Source organism: Diorhabda sublineata, chromosome 7 (assembly GCF_026230105.1).
Source record: "Diorhabda sublineata isolate icDioSubl1.1 chromosome 7, icDioSubl1.1, whole genome shotgun sequence".
NCBI classification, from domain to species: Eukaryota; Metazoa; Arthropoda; class Insecta; order Coleoptera; family Chrysomelidae; genus Diorhabda; species Diorhabda sublineata.
In genome coordinates, this window is record NC_079480.1 from 24,794,926 (window position 1) to 24,809,415 (window position 14,490).

The window sequence follows — 14,490 nt, forward strand, 5'->3', positions numbered from 1 at the left end:
TACACCTCTTTCTGCCATAGTTATTTGAAAATACTTTCAGTCCACTTTAGCGGAACACAATGATAATAAAACTTCACAATGGCAGCAATATAAGTATGTTGACACTGACAAATTAGAAAGTTGCGCATCATAGGATGCGCACCAAAAACGTAACGAGGTCATTCATCGATAGATTTTACTCCTCACATTTTTCTCATACCGGGCCCCTTATATATGCAAATCGATTCTTAAGGAGTAAACTCCAAAAAAAAGTGTATAGTGATGTTTTCTAAATGAGACATCTGGCGGGGAAAACTGATCGATTGATAATTGATTGGTTATGGCCCGACTAAGGCGGAAGATCAAATTTAATTGAGAAAAAAATCACAATTAAAGCAAATTATTAAAAATACAACAATTGCGATGGAAAAATAGGGGTTTGTAGTAGAGTAATATAATATTTTTTATGTCATAAAAAATGTAAATCCAAAAAAATTAAAGTTTATAATAATTAACAAATAAAAAATAGGAGTTGATAGTAGAGGGTTGAAAATTTTGGGTTGTATGCATCATAAATGAATAAGAACAAAAAATTTAGTTGTGGACTACCCTTAACATTTAGGGGGATGAAAAATAAGTTGTTCGATTCTCAGACCTACCCAATATGCACACAAAATTTCATGAGAATCGGTCAAGCCGTTTCGGAGAATTTTAATTACAAACACCGCGACACGAGAATTTTATATATTAGATATATTTCAAAAATACCTCGTATTGGATATGTGATTTTTATCAGGTAAGTGATCCAATTGATGAATTCACAAACACGAAAAATATCATTACCTATAAAATTTCGTTTATACAAATGAAACATAAAAATATCTAACATATATTTTTAGGGTGAATTGATTTCTAACTTTACATATATCATCCACATTCACAACTTCTGAAAGAATTGGGTCCCATATTCCATTTAAGGACGTGATATATCTAATAAATTTACATATAGTATCTGATAGAAACCTATAAAAATCCAAAATCCCTTTTTATACGATGTGTCCCTTTCATAAACATATTTATATTAACTATTTCGCGTAGAAAACTCAGGATTTCAGAAGAAATTTGATAAATTGACCAAGATGATTGCATGTCGAGAATTGGCTAAAACAACTGAAGAGTTTGGTCACATAAACTGTGAGTCTAATAAATTTGGCAAGGTGATAGTTTGCAAAGTTCACAAACTCTTATTTGTAGGTAAATTGGTCACTATTTTGAGCGGTTATTCTTCTCTGTTCACGATTCTACAACTAATTTGTTAAATAAAACAACATCAGGGTTCAAATCAAAATAATGCTGCAGGCAGAGCACTGAGGAATTGGTGCGAAAGCTGGACTTCATAATCCCAGAAATGAAGCTTAGAAGAAGCTTCAAAATAAAGCTATGTCGTGAAAGAATAGCCAGAAGAAGAAGATTGTCTAAAGTTGGTCTTAGAAAGTATCGAAGATTTAAAATTGTTGAAACTTTTTCCAAAACAAAAAGAAGACCACAGATAGACCACCGAGTAATTGGTCCCCAGGAATAAATTCTTGTAGTATCTTCAAATCAGAATTGTGTTCCAAAAGGAGAAGATTCGCATCAATGTAGGAAAGAGAACAGAACGAAAAATTAGAATGTCCAACTGGACTACACAAACATTAGGAAGAAAGCCTATCAATTGCTTCAAAACAGAGCTATATTTCTCGAACATAGAGCAAAGGAAGAAAATGTTACAACTATAGTGACAGAAGAGTGTGAGTAAGAATTTTCATCAACTTAATTAAGACTAATTACAAATATACCAACGAAGAATTGGTCCGAAAGATTGACTTTAAAGACCCAAGAACGAGGCCTAGTAGTAGGCTTGAGTAACTAAAAAAAGAGATAGAAGAATAATGTGATGATACACATGGTCACATAAGAGATAGGAAGAATTGATATCATCTTTGAAATCATTATATACTGATTTGAAATTATATTCTGAATAACGTTTTCCAATAAATCTATATAAAAAATGAAATTTGATGTAACTTACGAAATTATGGATGTTTTATTATTTGAAATCCGACATACTATATATTATTGGAAAGAGAAAATACTCATTCGATAGAGAAGTTAAATTTGTCTTTCAGTTTTGAAATTTGTAGACCTGTTGGTATTAATACGTTGAAAGGTACATGAATTTTTAAACTGCCGCTAGATATAGCTTCCTACATTTTACAACACAAGATTTTCTTTTGCTTTCGAACAACCGTTAGAAAAACTGATCTTGAAGGATATAATTTTGTGAAGATGTTGAATAATTGCTGCTCTTATTTTCCCAGACTGAAAAGTTGGAATTGACGTTATTTATTTAAGAAAATTGTCTCAGCAATTTAAACTTTTTTGGTAGTACAGTCCACATTTGATGATGCCATTTACTTATTTTTGAAATTTAAGCATTACGAGATAGAGTTATCAAAAATTCTGATAAACATTATTTTTAAATTTCCACCATAAGCACAAAACTGTTCTAAATTTCCAAATTAAAGAACCTTCATCCGTACAAATTTCTGTCTTTTTTTAGTATCCAGTTACGTTTAAAAAATTCTTCTTTTCAAATTAAATGATTAGAGCTTCAGTAGTTTCTTCTTGAAACGTCCAAGGATGGATACTGAACGGGGTATTCAATTACCCTCTGTCTGCGAGGTCTGTAGAAGATTCTTTTCGTGAAGGGTTAACTTCGGTGGCTCTAAATACTTGTCATTGTATTGTATTCGTATTACTGCCTGGAGTGAAACTTTCTTAACCTTCTTCAAGAAGTTAAGCTTTTATCCGAAAGATCCTTCGCCTTATCTCCTTCTGTCCTTGATCAACAACTCATCTTCTGCTTATCAAGCAAGGTTTCAAGTAATATTCTTATACAGAAACTCAGTCACAACATCTTTTCTATACTATGACAGAGATACGAAGATGGTCCAAGAAGTACTTGACACAACAAAGAAAACACAAACATTTTGGGAAAAATTAAATTATTTTTCAACGGTATCTTCTATTAGCTCTATACACCGCGATGTTCAATACCCTTTTAATAGCAAGAATAGTCAAACTCTTCAAAATAACCATCAACTCTTCATTGTTGATACATCTTTGACCACCAAGCCAATAATTTAAGTCTGGTATCAGAAAATAATTCGAGGGTATTAAATCTGGCGAAAAAGGTGTACGAGGACGCAAATCAAACTTTAATTCATTTTTGGCCAATGCAATAAGGATGTGTGAGCTGGTGCATTGTCTTAATGAAACAACATATTCTTTTTTGTACAATTGTGAGCAAAAGATGTCTCATATCCAAAATCTCAGTTAATATTCGGTGTACCGCAATTTTTGAATTGCCTGCTATGTCTGCTAACTCGCGTACTTTAAGTCGACGATCATCCAGTACCGCTTTGTGTATCTGGAGTCGTCACTCATTTGATCGACCAATGCAATGCAGGTCGTACGGCCTCGTTTGAATTCTTTTGACCAATATTACACTGTTGATGTCGAAGGACCAGTTTAAAAATTCACTAAAAACGTTGATGGCTGCCAAACGAATACTAATCAACGTGGCGTCTTCAAACCTGAAACTAATGATGTATAGATTGTGTACTTTCTAATACAGTAGTTTTTTTCAAGCAACCATAGCCATCTTTAGGTTATACCAGGTATTTCTGGGACCATCCTTGTAGTTCTGCTCCAGACAAGATGCTATTCCATTTATTCAGTCACTATGGAGCAATATGAATTACACTTGTTTATCTATGACAGCTAGAAGAATCTTGGTCCAAGAAGATGTTAAGAAGATGATAGGAAATTAACTATACACAAATAGAATAAAAGAAAAAGTTTAAACATTTAGGTTTAATGATATCAATAGATGGAAAATGAGAAGTTGAAATAAAGGAACGGGAACCAGCGGGAGAACGATTGTTCGATGATAGAAAAAATACAATTCCTTTAGAAAAAAAGGGATTGAGTTGATGAGAAAGTACTTCAAGGAATAATTAAATGTAATGCAGAAATCGAAGACAATAAGATGAGTAGTAAAACAAAAACTCAATATGAATATAATGGAATTTGTTAGAAGCATTGAAAACAGTCAATAGAGGAAAGAAAATTAAGAAGGACTTCGAATAGAATAATGAATAGTACACAAGAAAATTATTCAAATGTTGGAGCTAATGAGAAAAAAATAAAAAAAATGGAAAGAAATAGAAAGGTCAGAAATGATTGGATATTGAGAAATGGGAAATATTATGATTAGTTTCCTCATTAACTCGATGATTTTCTGAAACAAATCTTTCGAAAACATGAAGAATATTCATGCGGTTATATTCAATAAACACGCTTAAGGATATAACGCAGAATGTACGGCATTAATATTCATTTCTTCTTCATTATTTCGTGTATAAAAATTAAGGTGGATAGATAATTATTTCGAACTTTCTAATGAGAAACCTGTGGCGATATGGAAAACAGCATCAGTCATTTGAATAAAATGAAATCGTATACTTTGAAAACAATAAGAGAATAATAAATATCATAATAAAAATAAACCGCATATTGGAATTTAAAAAGGAATAAAATCTCATTATTATACTGAAATTTATTTAATGATTAAATATAATTTGGAAAAATAAGCCGAATTGTTAATGTGAATGAAAAAAAAATTGATACGTCAGGTTTCTTTACGGCATCAAAGCATATACTTTCTTAGAAAGTGCAAACATCAGCTGCATTGAGAGAAATTATTGCTCAATATAGGGAAAATATTTATGATTTTCATAAGCATTTGGCTCCAGGAAAGTTTTCAACAATAATCTTAAGGACCGTTTCTCTTGATTGCGCTTTATCATTAAGAAAATATTCTGATGAAACCTCTCGCCTTGTTCGCCACTTAAAACACCTCAATTAGTCGAAAAGAAAACCAGCTGAGAGTCCAGCATATGTATTTTTGAGAATATATTACACTCCAAAGCTTTATATGACATTAAAAGTTCATTTATTTTGTAATTTATTTTTCAGATATGAAAATGTATAAGATTTATAATCTTGGTGATATTCTATGTCTTTTTGGGAAATTTTTAAAAAGTTTTAAAACCTTCCTAAAAATTTTTAAGAATTTCTTTATAGTTCTAGTGACTTTATGAGTCTCTTCAAAAAAATTGAGTCCGTTTTTGAAAGCTTTTTAATTAATTTTTATCATTCTTATCATTTTTCACAATCTTAGTGATGTTCTATGTCTTTTTGGAAAATATGAGCCTTTGCTTAAAAGTTTTGAAGCCTTTCTAAAAGAGTTTAAGAGTTTCTTCATAGTTCAAGTGACATTATGGGTCTCTTTAAAAAATTTTAGTCCGTTTTCAAAAGCTTTGAAGCTTTTTTAAACAACTCTAATCATTTTTCACAATCTTGGTGATGTTCTATGGTCTTTTTGGGAAATTTGAGCCTTTTCTTAAAAGTTTTGAAGCCTTTCTAAGAATGCTTGAGAATTTCTTTACAGTTCTAGTGACATTCTGAGTCTCTTTATGAAATTTGAGTCCGTTATCGAAAGCTTTAGAGCTAAATAATTTTAATAATTTTTTTACAATCTTGGTGATATTCTATGTCTTTTTGGGAAATTTGAGCCTTTTCTCAAAAGTTTTGGAACCTTTCTAAAAATGTTTAAGAGTTTTTTTATAATTCAAGTGACATTTTGAGTCTTTTTAAGAAATTTGTATCCGTTATCGGAAGTTTGAAAGCCTTTATAAACAATTTTAATCATTTTTCTACAATTGGTGATATTCTATGTCTTTTTGGGAAATTTTTTATAAGTTTTGAAACCTTTCTAAAAATGTTGAGTCTCTTAAAAAATTTGAGTCCGTTTTCGAAAGCTTTGAAGCTTTTTAAACAATTCTAATCATTTTTTACAACCTTGGTGATGTTCTATGTGTTTTTGGAAAATTTAAGCTTTTTCTTGAAAGTTTTGAAGCCTTTCTAGAAATGGTTCAGGAGTTCTAGTGACATTCTAGGTCTCTTTAAGATATTTGAATCCGTTTTCGGAAGCTTTGAAGCTTTTTTAAACAATTCTAATTATTTTTTATCAAAAATTATGTCATCGTGGTACATCATTTTTAGCATTTCCATGGCCTGGAGTGAGGTTCTACATGCCAGCAATTGTTTTTAAATTATTTGTTTCTCGAACAGGCCCTGGTAGTTGTATTTTTTCTTCTTGCAAACGTTACGAACAAAACCAAATTTTCATCATTTGCTACCATCTTTTGCATAATAATATAAACGTCTATCCTTTTCTAGTTCAGTATATACTTCTGCTTCGGCATCACTTTATTAGGTCCCTCTACTACCAATGTCTTTGTCTGAATTCTATAAGATCTGAGTTCGATACGGAACTATCTGAATCTTCAGCTCCTTCTTCGAATATTTTCATAAAGGGTTTTAGACGTTCAACATTCCTTTCATATAGATCCATTTCAATTAACACCAACATAAAACGTGAAAAAGTTTAGTCAATTATATTTCTATGTGAAAACCGACAGAGATCTGGATCAGGCTTATCATAAATGATCCATATCATGATTACCTTGTATGTTTCTGATCAGGATTAATTCACATTGTTTCAAATACTTTCTGGTCAGGGTATTGATCAGATTATCCTTGTATGCATGGAGTCCCTTTTTAGTTTGTATGGGGGGTTAAAACAAGCAGATTGATCATGGATATTCATCAGGTTAACCATAGATATTCGATGCAGGATAGTCTGAAGAACCTTGAATAGGATTATATTGATGTTATCCTAGCGTGAACCTTGTCAGGATAGGCCTAATAAGGTTAACCTTGAATTAGGTCTTCATGATGTTTCAAGATAATAAAGAATCGGGTACATGGTGTTGCGTGAGTTAATCGTGAGTACAAAAACCCATGTAACTCAAAAATTCATAATTTTTTCTCTGTACAATCTGAGCTGTAATGGTAGGAACGTATATAGGAGATGAATATTCCATTATCATCAACGAAAATGTTTATATACAACGTTATACAGTGTTGAGAGTAAGGTTGGACTATTTCGTCCAAAATTTTAATTAACAAGTTTTCAAACTTTGATATTTACTAAAAAAAATTAGAATATCTATCCTCTTCTTGAAATTTTGTAATGAAAATATTAGAAAAGGTGAAATCCTTGGATTGAAATCATACTTAAGTCTCCTTTCTTTGGTAGTGCATCTTATAGCTAAAGTGATCTAAACTTTTCCGTTTCCATCTATTTTTCACTTGGAAAAATTATAAAAACTCCATTTACAGTATAAATTTATATTTTATAAGACATGACGACCCTGTAGTCGAAGGAAAAGCCCACGATTCGCTTCCTATGACCTCTCAACCAACTCCATTTTTATGTGTCGTTTCAGGTATAGAAAGGTCGTACAGATCGGACGATACAGAAGACGCCGCGACAACTGATAATCCGACAACCCCTTTCCCGACACCCCCTCCGACGTTAGCGTCACCCAGATCGCCCATTCCTCTTCATCGGCAGGCTTCACCTTTCCCTTTGGAGAACACCAACTCAAGAAGGATGCATTATCAGACACCGCAAGATAGACTGAGGGGAAATAACGGTAAGTGAAACGTTATTAATACACAGAATACGACGATCTATTGGAGATAAAGAATCCGGAGTTAAGATAAAAAGGGAAGCAATGCCATACGGGGTGACATATATAAACTATTCAATAGAAAAAAAAATAATTTTTAATAGTTTTAATAGTTTTTTAATAACCAATCTAAGAAAGTGCCTCTACTATTCACTATAGAAATCCATATAAAATTCGATAAGACCCAAAAGTCGTTAATTTATGGCTATTTATTGGGAGGGCTTTGTGCAGGGCTGCACTATTATATTAAAATTACTAGTAATTTTCTTTATCGTTTGAAAAGAGATTTGAATTTTAGATAGACAAATAAAAACAAATATCTTTAATTGTATATTGCTTTATTATTTTCCAAAATATCCTCCATTGAGATCAATACACTTCTGCATGTGTTTGAACAAATTGTTGAAGCATTTCTTCCATTCCGATTGAGGCACCTCCAAAATATGTGATTTTAACGCATCAACCGTTTCTTCAGGAGAAAGCAAACCGATCATTAGATGCTAAACAAGGACTGTACGGCAGATTAATCATCATTTCGATGTATTGACAGTTTAAAAAACGTTTTTGTTCGAACTGATGTGCGAGAGCTCGCATTGTCATTCTCTACAATGTCTTCTGCGATAGTTTCTACGATTTTTTCGGCAAAAAGCCGTTGAACCATTCAGAATTGACCGTTCTACGTTGCTCTAATGAAACGGTAGCGAAATGTCCAATTATTCCGAAAAAATAGGCGAACATTTGCTTCGAAGTACTTTCTTGGATTTGGTATGTCTTGAAAGATCCGTTGCGGCAAATAAAGTCTTCTTGACAGAAATTAATGCACTTTGGTACACCAAGGTTTTTTCTGTTATTCTGGAAGCTATATACAATCTGGTAATATTCTGTCTTTGTCTGTCTGGGAAATTTTTCAAAAGTTTGAAACCTTTCTAAAGGTGTTTAAGAGTTTCTTCATAGTTCTAGTGACATTATACTCCAAAGCTTTATATGACATTATAAGTTCATTTATTTTGTAATTTATTTTTCAGATATGAAAATGTTTAAGTTTTACAATCTTGGTGATATTCTATGTCTTTTTGGGAAATTTTTAAAAAGTTTTGAAACCTTTCTAAAAATTTTTAAGAATTTTTTTTTAGTTCTAGTGACATTCTGAGTCTCTTCAAAAAAATTGAGTCCGTTTTTGAAAGCTTTTTAATTAATTTTTACCATTCTTATCATTTTTTACAATCTTAGTGATGTTCTATGTCTTTTTGGAAAATATGAGCCTTTGCTTAAAAGTTTTGAAGCCTTTCTAAAAATGTTTAAGAGTTTCTTTATAGTTCTAGTGACATTGTGAGTTTCTTTAGAAAATTTCGAAAGCCTTGAAGCTTTTTCAAACAATTCTAATAATTTTTAACAATCTTTGTGATGTTCTATGTCTTTTTGGGAAATTTCAGCTTTTCCTTAAAAGTTTTGAGGCCCTTCTAAAAATGTTTAAGAGTTTCTTTATAGTTCTAGTGACATTATAAGTCTCTTTTAGAAATTTCGAAAGCTTTGAAGCTTTTTCAAACAATTCTAATAATTTTTCACAATCTTTGTAATGTTCTCTGTCTTTTTGGGAAATTTGAGCTTTTCCTTAAAAGTTTTGAAGACTTTCTAAGGATGTTTAAGAGTTTCTTTATAGTTCAAGTGACATTATAAGTCTCTTTTAGAAATTTCCAAAGCTTTGAAGCTTTTCCAAACAATTCTAATAATTTTTCACAATGTTTGTGATGTTCTATGTCTTTTTGGGAAATTTGAGCTTTTCCTTAAAAGTTTTGAAGCCTTTCTAAAAATGTTTAAGAGTTTCTTCATAGTTCTAGTGACATTATAAGTTTCTTTTAGAAATTTCGAAAGCTTTTAAGCTTTTTCAAACAATTCTAATAATTTTTAACAATCTCTGTGATGTTCTATGTCTTTTTGGGAAATTTGAGCTTTTCCTTAAAAGTTTTGAAGCCTTTCTAAAGACGTTTAAGAGTTTCTTTATAGTTCGAGTAACATTTTGAGTCTCTTTAAGAAATTTGATTTCGTTTCGAAATATTTAAAGCATTTATAAGCAATTTACATCATTTTTTACAATCTTTGTGATATTCTATGTCTTTTTGGGAAATGTTTGAAAGTTTTGGGAGCTTTGTGCGAGAACTCGTATTGTAGTAGTGGAGAAAGATTCGTCTTTTACGATTAGTTTCCACGATTTTTTTCGGCAAACAAATGCCAATGTACTATTCAAAATTTACCATTCTACGTTGCTCTAATAAAACGGTAGCGAAATGTCCAATTATTCCGAAAAAACAGGCGAACATTTGCTTCGAAGTCCTTTATTGGATTTGGTTCTTGAAAGATCCGTTGCGGCAAAAGTGTTCTTGAAAGAAATCAATACACCATGGTATTTTAGTGTTATTTTAGAAGCTTTATACATATTTCAAAATTTTTATATCGCATATAATCGAGTAGTCATAGATAGTATTTTAGAACAAACCTTGTACTTCTTTTTCCTAGGCATTTTATCTTACTAGTTCACCGTTTTGGTCCTCCATATTTCCCTTCAATTCCCATCTTAAAATCGGTCGTCTTTTAAGTCCTTAAAGGCTTCCTTCCTTATTTTTCAGAGCTCTCCTTAATGAGAATTAATTATGCTGTCGGTTCTTGTAATTTGTAGGCACCTTCTCCTATAATCCAATTCGACCAAACTTATTTTGTTTCTTATTGTTGTTGTAATTGTCCATATTTTTCACCAATAGAGATGTAGTTAACGAAGAAAACTTTTCTACCGAATGGTTATGAAATATTTTGCATGACAATACCACAAAACCATAATTTGGAGATACTATGCAGATTTGCTAACGTGATTTGATGCGGAATGGAAGGCAAAACGACTGCATTTGTGAAAAAAAGGAGATTTCCTTTTTCACCACAAAAGAGCCTGCGCATTAATCCGTTATTGTTGCAGAAAAATCAGCTGAAAATGGTTCAATGCAAAGTAATATCAGACAAATGAAGAGGTGACTGCAAAGATCTACTAAAACTTCCAATAGGATATTTTTTGGAAACTCCGAATGAAACTATTCAAGAATATTATTTAATAACAAACACTACAGTGTTTGTAGTAGTAGATTCATAAGCCTAAACGGCTTCAATCTAGTCACTGGTCTTCTGAACACATAAGGTTATTCGTTGAGTGTTTTTTTTTCATATTTCAGGTGATATGATCTATGCTCAAAGTAATAAAATGAGCAACTCTGTACTGGGGGTATCAGGAGGAAACATAACATCCAGTAGTAGTGGAACTTCTTGTAACAGTTGTAGTGATAACGTGATGGTTTCGAACGGTGACATCCCCTATCACGAGAACAACCAACAACAAAGGATGTCTTTGAATAATGGTAAGAATTTGTTCAAGTTTCATAATTGGTAATAGTAATTATTAAATTTAAGTATCTTGCACATGAGAAGCAGGTTTACTAAGTATCGTGGTGCTTATGAATTCATGTGGCAAAGTCTTCCCCATATTAAATTATGATAAATCTTCTCATACAAAATTTTATCACTATTACAAGGTCGTAGGTGGAAATGTTTATTTGATATGAATATTCTTGTTGATAATTCAAATGATCACCAGAAGTTTTCTGGTTAATTCTTAATTATATTTATCTGGTCGTCAGCAAATGATTTCAATAGAAAGAAAGTTGGATTTGAAAAAATCTAATAAATAAATGAGTAATTAATCGAATTTGTCGGTTTGAGTTATGATAAATATTTAATAAGATTACTTTATAGCGTCTCCAATTTCTGTATAGGTGAATACTGATTCGGCTCTTTTATCTTATAAAAGTAGAGAGAGAGAGAGGGAAATTGTTTATTGTCAAAAAATTGTTACAATTTGTAGACAAAAGCTTGTAAAAACTAAAAAACAACCATAAAAATAACTAAATAAAGTCGTTTACAGAGTAGAAGGAATTTCAATTAGCAAGTGATTGGGCAATTTTTTGCATTGTAAAATATTGAGCCCTCAACTAATTTTGAACGTAGAGTAGGTAGGTAAAGGTCGTGATCCGCGTTCCTAAGATGATAACCGTGCTTACGAATTAGGCAAACGGATTTAAAGATTGATAAGGAAGGAAGAGTCAGAATTTATAAACTTTCAATGAGCCCCGCTGTTTATTCCGAGTGAATATCTAACAGCTCTCCTTTGTAGTTTGAAGATTCACTCAAATTGAGTCGCACCACACGTACCCCAGAAGGAAAGGGCTTATCGTAGATGCGACTCAAGGTGGTGGATAATTTTGGTTCTTTGGAAACTGAACTAAGTGCAAAATGGGAGGGTATATAAAGCTTCCAATAGATGATGGTTAGTTTGAGTTAATGGTTTGTCTTAGACACGTTTTTGTGTCGACTCTGTTAACCATTTTCTTATAAAGTAGTTTTGGTCTGCGCCAGATTACTGTTGATTAAAAATCAGGTACAACAATTTGTGATTCATATACTTTTTTAGCAAATAGATACGAGGCAAGCTAGAAGATTTTTAGTACTTTTATTTTGAATACAGTCACGTTATATTCCAAATCAGAAAAAAAATAATGGAAAATAGTGTTGTTATGTTATGTAGATGATGGAATATTAGTGACAGAGAATGAGGATTATATACATTGCCTACTACATAGGATAAAGACCAACGTAATAAATATAATATAACTAAGAATTTTCAAAAAATGATCATAAAGAGTCTACAAAAGAGCCTAAATATTAACGAGTACGACTGGACTGATGAAAATGCTAAGAAAAATCAAGGAGGCGAATCTCTGCGATAGAATGACCAGTCAGGAATTGCGGATAGAGCTAAGATGAGTTTGAGAAAGTTGAAGAGGCTGGAGAGATCATATTGAAAGAATATCAGAAGATAGATGGGAGGAATGGGAAGAAATCAAACGCATTGAAACCACTAGATGGATTAACAAAAATTTGGTATGAAAACTGGAGGCCAGCATCTCAAGGAAAACTCAGTATGAGGATTAAAATTTGGAATTAAACAGGACATCGTTTTATTAGAGGAAAAAAACAAAAGGATGTAAAATATATAACTTTATATAAATTTTAAAAATAATTTTTTTTCACAATCCCAATTATATCAACTGGTCTATTATGGGGAAATGGAAATGATCATTTCCATTTTCTCGATTACTATTTTCGAACGGTTTTATGCAATTCAATTAGCAAATGTTATTAATTCAATTTTGAGCATATTAACAAAAATACGGTGTTCATTAAAATATGCATAAATGAAATCTAATCTGGATAAATTTGCATATTTTATGAGTTATATGAATTTTATGTAAATGCCATAGTTTACTATATTTCTAAATTTGCTTCAGTGTACGCGTTAATGTAGCAGTTTATACAAAAAAATTCTAATTCGAGGAAAGAAATATTTCTTGAGAGAAAATCATTGTAAGTTATTCAGATTGAAATGTATAATACATGTATATATTTCAATGAGAATTGTGATAATGACAGTACTATTTTGGACAGTAATTACTGATAGGTCGTTTTGCTTCATTAAATTTGAGATAAATAAGTCCACTTGTTGAAGTTGAAGTTGACGAGGCAACATACGGAGCTTCTACAGCATTTTTTTATTCTGATTTTTGATATTTAAATTGTGTCGATAAAGGCTGCAATAAAATTATTGGATTTCCAATTTCTATGAATTCTAAGAGTTAAAACATTTGCCCATGCATTAGTTGGGATACTTTGAGAATCAATGGCGTGTATATAATTTCGGATTCGATAATCCCGAAAATTTCAGCTACCGCTTTTGTTGTAGCGCCAAATATATTTTTCCCAAGGGTTCTTCTGGTACAATTGGTATTTTGGTAATTTAAAAACACCGTGTAAGCTTGAAGCTTTATATTTTCTTTAACCATTGACGTAAAATTTTTATGAATTTTGATTTGAATTGACATCTTTCATGCTAGAAATTTTCAATTTCCAAAGTCCTTCACAACGGAATGTTCTTGTAAGATCAATTGCTGAAATAATCTGAAATTAAAGCTGAAAATACAATCTTCCATGAGATTTATGAAGCTTACCTTCACCAGCAAATACTCATCAGGTGAATCTTTTCAAAATTATTGAATTTGTTTTTGACTGTATAAATCTATATAGACTATAAATATTTAATATCTATAGTCTCCTCTCTATTCAATTTGGCTTTTGTAGATTTGAATCAGCTCTGGAACCTTTTATTTCTTCTAGTACCTTATCCTTAGCTCTCTTTATATTTCATTCTGATCTTTCAAGCTGTTTATTCTTGATTTATTCATGTAACCTTCTCAAAGAGGTTATTTTCCCTTCTGGTTCCTATTGGACGAGTTGTGTATCTATGATATCTTGTATAATTTTTTCGCTGATCCTTTACTTTGTAATCTCGCTATTCTAAGTTTCTCCAGTTTTATATACAAGCAATTCTTCACTTTCACCACTCTTTTCAACTGTACGAAGATGGTCCCAGATATACATGACACAACAAAGAAATTTTAGAGTGAAGAATATTTATTTCAGCTCCTCGAAATAGCCATAAACTGCCGACATCACCTATTCATTGCTGGAAAATCTTTGAATACCGAGCCATTTTGTCAAATCTGAGAACAGAAAATAGTCCGAGGGGGCTAAATTTAGCGAATAGGTTGCCCATTTTGCGCGTCTGTATAGATTGTGTACTTTTTAATACAGTGGTTGTTTCAATCAACTAACGCCATCTCTAGGTCAGACCTGGCACTTCTGGAACCATTCT

General features: G+C 31.7%; 1 protein-coding gene across 1 annotated transcript in view; it reads left to right on the plus strand.

Annotated features, from left to right (window-relative positions):
* LOC130446940 (teneurin-a) overlaps window positions 1–14,490 on the plus strand; it is a 556,419-nt gene that overhangs the window by 82,003 nt on the left and 459,926 nt on the right. Inside the window, exons 3-4 of the mRNA XM_056783483.1 lie at window positions 7,440–7,649; window positions 10,901–11,083. Of these exons, the coding sequence (XP_056639461.1) occupies window positions 7,440–7,649; window positions 10,901–11,083 (393 nt within the window). The remainder of the gene's footprint in view (window positions 1–7,439; window positions 7,650–10,900; window positions 11,084–14,490) is intronic.